The sequence below is a fragment of the Misgurnus anguillicaudatus genome, chromosome 21, assembly GCF_027580225.2.
Source record: "Misgurnus anguillicaudatus chromosome 21, ASM2758022v2, whole genome shotgun sequence".
NCBI lineage: Eukaryota > Metazoa > Chordata > Actinopteri > Cypriniformes > Cobitidae > Misgurnus > Misgurnus anguillicaudatus.
The window spans coordinates 45,329,424-45,343,828 of record NC_073357.2 but is presented as its reverse complement, the minus strand read 5'-3'; the positions used below and the strand labels follow the sequence as shown (position 1 = coordinate 45,343,828).

Sequence of the window (14,405 nt, the reverse complement as noted above, 5' to 3'; positions counted from 1 at the left end):
ACAATACTTGTTATTCTCTGTGTGCGTGAGGCTAAATGCATTACTTTTTGTATTAACCTGCACTGTTTAGAGTTAAACCACAAACATTCAATTAAAGCTTGTGTAATTAAGATGCTTAATTCTCGCTCTTTGAACTTGCTTTTTCTCTAAATTACGTTTTTTATTACGAGTCTAAAAGAGCTATGAAAATTCAACAGTTAAAGTTAATGTGGTGGTCCAAACATTGTTCCAGGCCCCATTAGCCTACTTTGAGGCTGAAGACATTATCAGTGAATAGTTCCTCATGAATAATTCAGTGTTTTATTTCCACTTCACAGCCACGTAGAACAGCACTTGGGTACAAAACATTTTTTGGAGTCTTTTCCTCTTGTTTCTTAAGTTTATTTTTTATTATTATTCATCGTGAGTTAGTGTTGACTCAGAGATGTCCTAGATAGGCAGTGACTCTTATAAATCCCAAAGATTTAAAGCAGAGTTGAGAAATGAGCCAGTATTGGTCTTCCAGTTACAGGCCTTCAGAAGCATGAACTAATGCTGGATTCTCCTGTCATGGCAATTTGTTTGTATTTTACAAGATGGCTAATTCGTATTAATTCGTACAACCATATTTTTTGTACGATTTGCTTTTGCTCCTGTGCCAAAAGGGTTAGAGGTGGGGTTTTATTATTGTTTTTTATGATAATAGTTAGGGGTGTGACGAGACACTCAATCCGCGAGACGAGACACGAGATTGGGTTCACGAGACGAGACAATATTTTTACACTTTTTAAGAAATCTTCAATGATTAAATAAATGAATAAGAAACTGAAATCACATTATTTTTAAATGTTTTAACTAATCAAGGACTTGCCCTAACAATTATTTTGCTAACTGATAATGAAGTAATTTGTTATTTTTGGGTAATTAAAATAGACCCAAGTGAGCAATAGCCTTTAAAATGACATCATAATGAAGATGCAATGATAATTGGTTTAAATAAAGTATCAAAACCAAGTTACATTAAGCAACATTATTAACAAACTCGTCGCACCCCTAATAATAGTATGTTTTTGTACGATTCACTTCGTACAAATTGGCCAACTCATAAAATATGTATGAATTCTTGTGAGATCAGGCTGGTACGGGCAATATATTAATCTAGTTGATCAATAGAGGGTGTGCACGTGACGTCACCTTTGGCGAAAGTGACTGCGGTTACGCCCACTGAGTGGCAAAAAGTCTGAGCGACAGCATTAGCATAGCGTGAAAAACGTGTCTAAAATGGGAAGATTAGTTGTGTCTTTTTCCAGACTGCAAAAAACATTTAAAGGAGAAGTAAATCAGTAGCGGTAGCCATATGTCAGGTATGTCAAATTTTGGGATAAAAAAATCCTATAAAAATACACCAATGAATACTCTTATTCTGTGTAATTGCAAAGTTTTGTCAGAAAAAGCTATGTCTGGTCATATGCCAATGTCCACAGACTACTGGTTGTTTGGCAAGTTGTTAGGGTTACTGGTAAGGCCAACTAAATACAATTTAAGCTGATAAAAGTCAGTTTTACTGCCGTTTTCTCAGCAGCCGCTATGAAAACCAGCCATTTTATTGAATGTTTTGCCAGTCAACAGGCGAGCACCGGCGTGGTCAAGTGGAAAGTGATGTCAATGCATACCTTCTATACTCAATCTGCTGTACATCTGAATTTCAAATTCAAATAGAATCAATTAAAAAGCGTTAATTTAATTGTAATAATTGCTGTTCATGTTTTCGTTGCATTAACAACAGTGCAAGTTTTATTCTGAATAGTTTGGCAGCGCACTTATTTCCACACAGTCATAAGTGATGTTTTCATTTCCTGCTATGTCCAAAAGTATCCACTGACACTGACAGCTTACTAACTCTCATCTTGTCAGCGTTCATTGTTCTGTATTTCGGCGTGTGAAAAAATTCAGCCCGAGCGCTCTGGAAATGTCAGCGAGTGTATTCCTGAAATGCTTTATTTATTTTTGCCAACCACTGTCAGGGGAGAAGCTCCACAGTTATGGTTACACTATTCTGTGAAGTATCATTTTTGAAACTTAACTTATTTCTGAATCGTCTGAAGTTTTGTCAACTGTTTTTCACTACTGGAGAAACCAAAAGGAAAAATAGTCTGTTTTAAAGACTTATGGAAACCCTTCTCAGACACATACTGCACTGCACACTTGGTTCATACATAGTATGTGACTTCAATAAAGTTTTTGTGTGTTGCGTTCTTTCATTAACAACCACTTGTCATTCTCCATAGACTTGCCAAAAAATCTTGGTTTGGAAACTTTATCAACCTTGAAAAGGAGGAGCAGATCTTCGTGGTGATTCGAGACAAGCCTCTGAGCTCCATAAAAGCAGATATTGTTCACGCCTTTCTCTCAGTAAGTCTCCAATGAGTTTGTGAGTGTACTGCATATGAAGAGTTTCGTTGCAAAATAAGATAACCACCGTTTTTTTAATTGTTCAGAAATCTCATTTTTTGGTTGTGCATTCCAATTAATTTCAATGCAACTGCAGTTGGTTTGTTTTGATTTAAACCTTCATAACTTAAAAAATACAGCTAAGTAGCACCATAAAACAAAATAATAACATAATAATAAACATGTTTTGACAAAAACGTTAAAAAATGGATTTATCTCGTTTTGCAACAAAACTCTTTATATGTTTATCAGAGTTCTGCCAACTTAATGCTGCGTTCACACCAGCCACGGTAGAGGCGTCTAGCATGAGTGATTTCAATGTTAAGTCAATGTGAAGACGTCTGGAGGTCTCGTGGTGCGAGTGAGGCGTTTAGCGCGGCGCGGTAGATGCGATTCCGTCTAGTTCGCGGGAATTGAGCGTCTGGCGCGGTACACACGAATGCTGCTCGTTGTGGCTGACACCCGAGTTGAAGAATTTTAACTTTGGTGGATTTTCGCACCGCGTTAACCAATCAGGAGCCTGCTTGCTGCTGTGGCGGCAGCCCCACCGTTTTTTCAACTATTCTATAGTAACGTGACCAAATACAAACCGGTAACTCTCTCGATAAATGCACAATCAACACCAGCCATCATGCAAACAGACAACCGCATAGCACTTGCCCCTCCCTCAAGAAGCGGATTTCGCCTTTGACACTTTTTCCGTGCGTTTATTTTGCTCTAGACTCGCAAATGCATTCAAACTGTTCAAGCGGCAAACTAGGTGCGGTAGATGCCAATTTGACTCCTCAGATGCGGCTGGTGTAAACGGAGCATAAGTCCAAAAAGCTTGGCCGTCACCAGATTCATGGAGATTTCAGTTAGTTCCTGGAAGCTCATAGTGAGCATTAAAGCAACACTATGTAGTTTCCATGTAAAAATGACTTACAGCTCCCCCATGTGGTTGAAAAGCACAACAGTGCCTGGTATCAGACACTCTTCTGCAGGCAGGTGGAGGGGCGGGGCTGTGTGCTCTACCCTCCACCGCCACTTTCAGAGTGTGCTTTAAGCAGCTAGGAGGCTGCTCAGGTTGCAGCAACAGTACAATTTGTCCAGTTAAAAGTTGTTTTATCACTGAAATAATTTTAGAGACATTATTTAAAGGTAAAAAAACTACATAGTGTTGCTTTAAAATACACTGAGTTAGAAAGAGCTGTGATTTTTAATTAATAGTCAAGAAATGCATTGAATTGCAATATTTATATATCACACCAAAATGTATTTTATGTAGTTCTATAATAAATGTTTTTTTGACAAATAAAATCCACTAATATGGGAAGATTAGTATGTTCAGCTGCTGGTATGTACCTTGTTAACATGCTTTACACTGCCTGCAATTACTTAAAAGCTTTAAAATGCATCACACTGTGAGTTTGTAAGCTTATAATGTCTATGCATTTTTATAATGTACATTTGACTGTGTGCTGTATATCTTGTGCCTTTTTGATTTTTTGATTTATAAATATAGAAAGAACAAGATTTAAAAAAGACTCACAAGGTACTTCTTCATTAAATTTACTTGTAAATTATAATAACAGCCTACCCCTGGCTTAGTGTCGTTTTCTTTTTGTTATTAATCTGAACATCTGATGGGAGATGCCATCTTCATCATTTTCAATTATTATTAATCCCTGTATGTATTAATATATGCATTTTATTAATACAAGTTATGTATTAATTTATTGCATTTATTTAACTAACCAGCAAAATCACAGTGCCAAAAACACTCCACTCATACGTTTTATGCAAAAATATGCACGATGTACCTTGGGAACTCTTGAGAGGCTCCATGATTTGCCATTGCTGTAAAAAAAACGTTTCCATTAGAGTGAACGACGCTTAAGCGACTGTAACTAAAACGATCTGCTGTCTATGCAAAGAACAATAGTGTAAAAAACTGTGTATATTTGCTGATAACTCTAGTATAGGCAGGTATGGGCTGCATTTTAACCGGATGATTGGCATATTTTTTATGTCTCTTCTGTTTCTCTCAATTCCCAGCCTCAGCCACAGCGTGATCTCTCAGACGAGTTTCCGGGCGGAATACAAGTCGACGGCTGGCCCAACCGTGTTCCAAAAACCAGTGAAGTTCCAGGTGGACATCACCTACACCGAAAGCACGGCTGCCACCAAGGAGAACGGCATCTACTCTGTCACTTTCACACTGCTCTCAGGTAACCATGCCGACAGTGAGAATTCCATCGTGATGTCATAATTCTGTGGCAGCCAATAGAAACACACAGAACTGGTGGGTGTGTGTTAGTGATAGAGAGAGAAGTTGATGATGTTGAACTTTGTCTCTCTTTGTGGTGAGTTTTTTTCCAGTGGTCCTCTCCTCCATTACTCCCCCTCTCTTGTGAAGAAGCTTAAAATAGAAGTGCTTAGGGGTGTAATGGAAAAAAATTAACCAAAAGTGGCCTCCTGGTAATCACTATGCGTTTTCAACCTGCTGTGTCTTAAAGGACAACCCAAAAAGATCCCACAGGCTGCTGGTGCCATTACTGCAAACCTGAACCCCCCTCTCTCTGTCTCTCTATTTCATTCTCTCTCTCCCTCTCCTTTTTTCTCTGTTTCATTCTCTCTCTCTTCATTTTTGCTCTCTCAAAATAGTGATTGGGTTCTTTAAAGTTGCACATTTTAAAGTGTGTGAGCCATAAAGTCAACCCTGGGCTGGATCCACCACAAAAACACCATTATCCAAATTATTTTATTAATTAATTAAACCAGGATATATCAGCATAAATGTACATTCATTTCAAAAGACACAAATCTTATGTTCACTACACAACATTTAAAGAGGCTTGTGTGTGTGTTTTTGTGTCCTTTGCAGGTCCCAGTCGGCGCTTCAAACGGGTGGTGGAGACGATTCAGGCCCAGTTGTTAAGTTCACATGACCAGCCTGGTGTTCAGCAGCTGCCTGGTGAGTAGCCAATCACTCCACTGCTTTCCCTCTCTCTCTTTTTCTCTACCTGTCTCTCTTTCTTGTTTCCCTCTCTCTCTTTCTGCCCTCCTACACAGCATCCTAAACATGCATGAAGCCTAGCCCACCCTTGCAGAGCACTAAACGGTGTACACACCCGTCAAGGTCAAATAAGTCTTTCTAGGATTGAAATAGTGAAATAGAAAATCATTTCATCATTAACATGTATCTCTTTAAAAGGATTGAATGAGACAAATCCAAAGTACTGCTAAATTTGATTTGTGTTAAAGGTGCTAGAAGTACGTATTTGACCTTATGGCAGAACATCGCACAGAACTGCATTGCAAGGCACACATGCACACACTCTCATTAGCAGTCACACACACTCACATATCTCTAAAAGTGCATGCGGAAGGCACATTCACACTTCTTAATGCTTCTGGAAATATACGGTTTACAAGAAATTATTTCCAGATATTAAAATGCAACCTGTGTCCCAAGCAAATGTGGCTTTAAACTATCCGCAGAAATCTAATGGGCTAGACTGTGGTTCCTGCTGGAGATGGTGAAATGAGAGAACAGAGAAATCCTCTGCCTGTCTTTTCTTATGGCTGTTTCTGCACATGGTGAAGAGCCTGGTACAGCTCCCTCTGCTGGATGCAATTCATAAAACCAAATCAGTGTATAATACAGACAGGATGGTTTGGAATAGCGTAATACCATGCTGCTTATGCATTACTATTTTTGTAGTATATACTGTAGTATGTACACGTCTGCATGCATAGAAAACTTGAATGACATATTGTTTCGGCACTGGGTACTGTATCCCACAATGCAATGTGCTGGATATGCATTTACAATACCACCCTTGAAAGTTTTTGTCTTATATGATATTATTATGGTATTATGCACTTCCAAACATACCATCGTCTTTTATAAATATATGATCCTAATGGAGAGCTGTTATCAGGATTGTGACTCACTACCACTGTAGCTATAAAGATGTACCATTCTATCACCCTGTCAATCACACCCATATCCACCTTCTGGCTGTGCCCTTCACCCGTACTGCACTCACGGCTCTTGGTCATGGCGGATGTGAGGTTTGCAGCTGTTGAGTGAATGGGCATGCGAGTGTCCTTACTGACCGTGAGCAGGCGTGCACAGCACTGAGCACCAGCATGCTTTCTTTTGCAAAAAATTTGAGCAGAAAATAAACATCTGCGCGAGGAGGTTAATTTTATTACTGTAAAGTCAATGGGGTGCATTGAGAATGTAATTTTAGGGTAAATATTTCATTTGATCAGACGGGTTAAGAGTAACATGTCATGTTCCTTTGACAGGAAAGCGTTCAAAGGGTGGTAAGAGGTCGATTTTATCTCTTCTACCACTTTGTCATGCACACGCTGTCAGATGTGTGGCACTCACCGTATACACAGAACCCCTTAAAATATGAGAGACAGTATGTTGGTGTGCACGTGCGAGTGTGTGCATGCTCTCAGTTGGAAAGACAATAGGTAAAATTTTGATAAAGCTTCATATTTTATTCATGTTGTTTTATACAGTAATTTAAATGTTGCATCATTATGCTTGATGTTTGGGGCAATTGTTGCATCTGAATTTCACTTTGGTGAAACACCTCATTGAGTTAAGCATCTTTGTAATCTTTCATCAGACATCTGTTAAATCAGGAAACATAGTTTTCTTTTTGAAGATAATATTTCAGCGTTTGAAGAGTTCGTTATTAAAGGGACAGTTCACCCAAAAATAAAAATTCTGTCATCATTTACTCACTCTCATGTTGTTGGAAGATATTTTGAGAGATGTTTGTGGCCGGGCCGTTCGTGGACCCCATTTATTTACATAGTATTTTTTTCATACTATGGAAGTGAATGGGGTCCACGATCGGTTTGGTTGCAAACATTTCTCAAAATATCTTCCTTTGTGTTCATCAGAACAAAGAAATTTATACAGGTTTGTGACAGCACGGGGGAGAGTGAACGATGACAGAGTTTTCATTTTTGGGTGAACTGTCCCTTTAAAGTGCGTCTGACATGTTTACTTGTAAGTGAGCATTTTTTATCAGGCTTATGTTTAGGTTCAGTAATTTCACTTTAATGGCAATGAAAAGGTTATTAGTCATTTATTAAAATGTCTTATTTTTTTACAAATCTTACTTTATTCAGTTCACTGGTATTTAACAAATTTGACTCTTTTGCGGCAAAACCCTCTAAGTGCATGCAGACTTTTTTGGCAAAAACCTCCATTTCTAAAAAAATGTCACTCCTTTGCACAAAATATAGCAAATAGTTGCAAAATCACTAAAGATGCAACTAGAAGCATTGGAAAAATAAAAGTCAGAATGTAAAAATATTTTTACCACACATTAAAGGCGGGGTGCATGATTTAAAAAATACAGGAGTGTGAAAAAGGGAGTCGGGCCTTGTACCAAAACACACTTGGAGCCAATCAGCAGTAAGGTGCGTCTACTAACCAACATCGTTGCCTGGGTTGCGTATGTGTGGGGCGGGTCTATCAAAAGAAGGTCCAGATTATATTGGGGTAGGGGCGAAATGTCAATATTGGCATTCAGAGATCATGCACCCCGCCTTTAAGGGGCGCTGTGATCCACGGTTGTTTCGTGCAGGGTCGCTCTTCCAGTTCATCTTCTGTGCACTTAGAGGACTTTGCTGAAAATGGATGTGATGTTTATTGGATTGTGCCCAAAAAGCGGTATTTCTGAATGACCTGAGGCCGGGATTAAGTGGATTTGACGAAATATTTGAAGTATTTGATGAATGCATAATACATTATACGAGGTGGCATTTAGCGACTTTTGCATCTGAGCTCCTAATTTTTATAAGCATGTCTTTCATCTATATTTCTTTATTCTTGTCGATCATTTAGGACTTTTGCAGCAGAAATAATCATCTGTAGAAACACTGTATTATGAGGAGAGAGAATTTCTGAGTGACCTACTTATGTAGGTCCCTATAAATACAGTATGCAGTTTTAAAACATCAGTGAAGTCTTTTTAAAATACTGTGGATTTACTGTTACAGATTCTGTAGGAATATACACACACTGGACTGTCATTTTTAAAGTCCAATGCTCTACCAGCTGAGTTATTTTGGTGCATCGTACTGTATATCAAACTGTATAAATAGTCTTTATAGTTGTGACATGGCTGGATGTCTGTATGCTCAGTTATAGTGCCTCTGATTCCTGGCTTTACAAACACACAGGGTGTGATGATACTGTATACTGTTGAAGAAAACTTGTGACATCAGCTTTCCACCATATATATGAAATATTAATGATGTCACTTTGAATTTTGTTCAAATCAGTCTACACTAACCTGGTGGGATTAAGCTACTTGAAGATATTGGAGCTGATACAATTATGATGTATTTTTTAGAGCCAGACATAAATCCAATGTTTATCCCAGAGCTGGTTCACATGTCCCATAAGACACCAGGGTCGTTCTGAAATTAGTAGTTTTCTGTATGTGTAATGATATACACAACAGCATAAATCTGAACAGGGATGAAGATTTGTAATGGCTCACAGTTGAAGTAGTGTCCCGTGTGTCACAAAGCTGCCACAGCTGTCATGGCTCTTTGACAGTCTCTTAGGCGGCTGTAAAGCGCTCTGTCTTGTAGGACCCGGCGGTTTTGGGCTTTTTGTCGTGATGTTGAGAAGTAACTCAGATTGTGTTGAGAGACAAGCTTTGGAACTAATGCAATCTTCTCTAGCGCTTCAATCTGTTTCAGATGATCACGGTCAGTTGCCATGTAACTGTCTTGTGGCCCACCGTTGCTCAGTCACTTATGAAATTGGAAGAGGGCGGTGATGGTCTGCAAGACTGTATTGGGGTCATTTAGGGGTGTAATAATCCTTTTTTGAGGTAACCATCGGGTGTATTCAGAATGTGCAACAAATTGTACCAATACATTTTAAACCATTTTTATTTTTATACCATCTTTGATTTAAAACACAACTTGTGAATCTAGCACAGATATACTGTATATGCACCCAGGTGCAAATATTTGCATTAAATATTTGCATTGATTTAATCACGGTTCCTAGTTAATGAAGCAATGTAATTCATGATTAATACACAATGCAACTAAAGGGACACAGGGCTCCAGACTAATGTTTTTTCACTAGGAGCACAGTGGCCCCCAACTGAAAATTTTAGGGGCGCAACCAGAAAATTTAGGAGCACACACTGTAAATCAACATGCTAACCAACCAAATATTCACATTTCTACTAATTTCCACTGTATTACTAATACATTCTTTAATTATAGATGCAGAAAGTAGTGTGCTGTTTCAAATTCATTGTCACATCACAAAAAAGTGGTCAAACTGGATGTAAAATTCAGTGGCACACTCTCAAATTTTGGGGGCAAAATGCCACCATTTGGTGGCAGTCTGGAGCCCTGGGACACCATGGCAATATGTGACTCTGTCTGTGAGATCCAGACTAAAGTCTCCTAATCTAATTTTTATGAGATTACGAGCATTAAAGTTTGATTTTAATCTTTAATTTCACTTTAATTTCAATGTTTGACATGACCCTACTCAAGTCAACATTAAAGATACCAAGGTTATATTTTCACATAATGTTATTTACATTATGTAAGATGCGTTTATGTAGAAAACAGAAAATCACACAAAAATAAGAGTTTAGCTGGGTTTTCACAGATGGGGTCACAAATGACAAAAACAAAACAACAGGTTTCACATTTTGCAAATTATTACAGTTATAATGAATAATTTTTAAATTCTGTGAATTTGCATTGTCATATGTGACCCTGGACCAACAATACATTGTATGGGTCAAAATTATCACCTTTTTATGCAATAATAATAATAGTAATAAATAAGTAAAGATCATGTTCCATGAAGATTTTTGTAAATTGTATACTGTAAATATATCAAAAATGATTTATCATTAGTAATATATTTTGCTAAGGACATTTTGGATTTTTTGCACCATCAGAATTCATATTTTTAAATAGTTGTATCACGGCCAAATATTGTCCTAACAAAACCATACATCAATGAAAAGCATATTTACTCAGTTTCTGACTGGTTTTGTGGTCCATGGTCACATATGCATTTTACACCCCTATTTAATAGCATATATCACATGTGTGCTAAATTCCTGAATTATGTGTATGGGTGATTCTCACGAAAACTTGGTTTTAAAAATGTCAAGCATGAAAATGTAAAAATTGCTTAAATTTACTTTTTTCCCACCAGACATTGAAAAACAAAGTCTGGAGTAAATGGGAACATTAATTTAAAAACTTTTACTTATCATTTAACACTTTTTGTAACATAATTTAAAAAATTAGTCCTAAAAAATCTCATTACCGCAACAGTCAGCAAACATCAACACTGACATATTTTCAAAATGACATGACAAACCTGAAAGAACATAATTTGGAGATTCTGCACATGCATTTAAAATCAAAGTATTTTGCTTCTATTAATTAAATTAACATTTAATAAGCATCTGTTGCGGTAATGATAATCAAAATGTCGTGTAAGCATTCTGACAAGACAATATTTCAAATTAACTGTAAAAAAAATATCTTACCTGGTAGCCATCTTGAAGTAACTGGTCCATGTGCTTGGTCACTCAAAACTTTATTAAAATTCTGTATGTGTGCTTAAACTGTTCTCAAAAATTGTTGCGGAGGATGAGAACATCAGGCATGGACACATCATTTTCCTAATTTTTCTTCATTATTATTATACATGAATATTCAGTAAATATTTTTTCTGTCATCTAAAGTAGTCTAGCAAAACATCCATTTATTTTTTTTCTTTATATTTTTTGTGTTAATTTGATTAAATTACAACATAACGCATGTTCAAACACAGCCGGACACATTGCGGTAATGAGAATTTCAGCAGAAAATGAGATCAAATTTACAATTATAAATTCTTATGTTGAAATCACACATTGTGCAAGGTAGAACACAGTATTGTGTTAATTCTGATGCTTTTTAATGTTACTAAATTACACATTTTAAAGCTAAAATCATTAGTGCCATGGTGTTTCAATGGTTTCGTGAGAATCACCCGTATACACAATTTGAAGTTTCTAATAATTGAAAACAAAAGTCACTAACCATCTTCTTGATTCTCATCATCAATTCAGACTAATGCATCGACACTGCCACAACTATTTCCATTTCATCCAGTCGAGATCACAGATTAAATGGAGACTGCTTAACCACACTACCAAAAATATCTTTCAACAATACAGAAATGTTCTGTCAGACACTTCAACATGCCTGCAGATGTACTGTATGCTGTCGCTTCCCCTGAAATAACCCCGAGCGTGTCGGTGTATTCATGGCTTATTGTCTCCAATTTATGCAGTCTCGTCCTGCCTCTCATCATCTCACCTTGGCCCGTCTGTGATCCTCATTGTTCATGTGTTTGTTCTCTGTCTCTCTCTCTCTCCTTTTCTCCTCTTCCCCATGTGTGCACCCAGGCAGCCCATTGAGTAACTTCTTTGACGTAATTAAACAGCTCTTTTCAGACGAGAAGAATGGGCAGGTGTCCCATCCGCCCGGCACGCCCAAGCATGTTGCCAACAGCAAGAGACATGACCCTGAACCTAATGCCTCCAAATGTCCATCTGGCCAAGACAAAGCCAAGATGGCACCATCAGTTGGGACACAGGAACAACCTTAAAACCAGGAGAATTACTAAGTTTTTAAATAATACAAAAGAATCCAGTCGTGGTGAATAACGAAAGGACTCGTGTCGGCTTTAAGCGTGAAATCTGCAACAGAGTTTTATATCAAAATAGAAATATTGAAGTACTGTATGTACTGACTTGACACTTTACAAAAGGCGCACCAAAACATGCACATGTGTTTTTTTTAATCCAAGCATTTCTCTTGCTCGATGTCTCTTTATGTTTGTTTTATGATGCCTTTATTTATTTCTGCTACCAGGACTTATCCAGAAAACGTGTTAAAGTCCATGTCCTGCTCTTGCACAAGATTCTTGTATGGCACATTGATGGAGGGCACATTACAGTAGACGCTGAGGGAAACTCCTCATTCTGATGCATCTAAACAAATGCCAACAAGATCCGTTCCAACTTACTCCTCAAACTGCTTTCCTCTGCAGCTACAAACCACACAAGGATTTGGAGTGAAGCCTTAAAACCTTAAAATGATGAATTTCTATTAAGCTAAGTCTATCTTCACCAGCTTTCTGTCTTTTTATTTTACTTGTCCTTTATCTCCCTCACTTATGCCACAAGTATTTATAAACCAGGATATTGCTGCAAAGGATCAGGTGAACGGAGTTGGAACTATGGACATCATAATGCGTTTGAGGAGTTGCCCTTCAGGACTTGTTGGATTGTATTCTTTTCAATGTAGTCTTTCTTTGTGAAATGAAGAAATGAAACATTTCATGGACTTTGTGTCATTGCTGTAAGATTTGGAGATCTTATTTGAAAAAATTATGGGGAGAAGAACATTGCTGTGGGTTGTGAACTGGGATAACAGGGAGGGGGATCACAGTTAAAAATGATCTATTCTGTTGTACAGACTGAAAATATTCCTTTATGTACAAATGTCTATCGGTGACATTGCTTAGACGAATTGTGTTGCAACATTTTGTTTTCTCCTCATGTAGCGTTTAACGAAATGTTAGTTTTGAATGAAATTACGCTTGTGTATTCAAGGGTTACTTATGATGTCAATTTTTATTTATTTATTTTTTGTTTGCCTTCGAGAAACATCTGCGGGATTCAGAGAACTTTTACCCTAATTTTTGTAACTTATTTATCTGTTATTGTCTTTTTTATTTATTCAGCCGGGGGATATTTATATATACAAAACCGGGTGGGGAAGATTTTATCGTCAGGGCGACTCGTCAGATTGTTTAAAGGATTTGGTGTACGATAACACTTATCCGATTTTGTGAATGAAGCACTCTTTCCCGGCTTTGACCAGATAAAAGAGCTTGTAGTATATGTTAAATTATTTACCGGTAATTTAAGAATGTAGACTAGCGTCTTTAGGGGGGGGGGGGGTGCGAGGGATAATGAAGTATTGATATTTGTCACTCATCTCATTGTGCGTGTATAACAGGTGGACAAGCTCAAATCACATGTTGTAAATAGACAACTTTGAGCAAATTACTTTCTTAAAAAACATCAAGGGGATGTTGCTGCTCCTGGCTCGATCTCTCGTATTGCATGTCCGACATTCGGCTTTAATTTGCATGATGTTGTGGATGTTATATTTCTCTCCCTTCATCTTTCATTGACAGATTTAACAGACTCTCTACCCACTCCAACCATACCTTGAGTTTTTAGTTGCGCATCTCTTTTATCACGAACGATTTCCCGCCCCATTCTCGCTCTTCTCTTATCAAGCTTTTGTTTTGAGGGGGAATTCACACACATGGTCATTTATGGGAACATTCAGCGTGGAGAATAAGTGGAGATGTAATAAGCAATACACATTGTTGTCTTTCCTATTTTGTACTTTGGGAGAAAAAGGAGCACAGCTGGATGATGTAATGTATCACAGATTTGATTAATACGGAGCGGGAAAAATAGACTCGCCGCTGATGTATCCCCTTGTAACTACTGTGAACAAAATCAGTGCAAAGGAAATAAATCCATTGACTTTGGAACGTTGTATGTGTGTTTGTGTTTTGATTGTTCATCTTTAAAATACAAATACTGAAACAAGAAAATGGCTGAAATGTAGGTCAATTAATATTAAAGGCGGAGTGCACGTTATCGGAAAAACACTTTGGAAAAGAGAGGTCGGGCCGACTACTAAAACACCATTGTAGCCAATCAGTACTAAGGGGTGTGTCTACTATCCGACATCATTGCATGGATTGCGTATGTGGGGGGCGGGTCTATCAAAAGAAGGTCCAGATTCTATTGGGGTAGGGACGTGTTTGTTTAAGTGATTTCAAATGTCAACATTGGCTTTCAGAGATCATGGACCCTGAC

General features: G+C 37.7%; 1 protein-coding gene across 5 annotated transcripts in view; it reads left to right on the top strand.

Moving 5' to 3' along the window:
• brsk2b (BR serine/threonine kinase 2b) overlaps positions 1-14,079 on the top strand; it is a 148,686-nt gene extending 134,607 nt beyond the window's left edge. For 4 of the 5 annotated variants that reach the window (XM_055209121.2, XM_055209131.2, XM_055209152.2 and 1 more), the window contains 4 exons: positions 2,268-2,391; positions 4,460-4,640; positions 5,297-5,386; positions 11,904-14,079. In XM_055209121.2, coding sequence (XP_055065096.1) covers positions 2,268-2,391; positions 4,460-4,640; positions 5,297-5,386; positions 11,904-12,106 — 598 coding nt within the window. In that variant the 3' untranslated portion in view covers positions 12,107-14,079. The remainder of the gene's footprint in view (positions 1-2,267; positions 2,392-4,459; positions 4,641-5,296; positions 5,387-11,903) is intronic. The other variant, XM_055209140.2, reaches the window with a different exon arrangement.
• Positions 14,080-14,405: the final 326 nt, after the last annotated feature.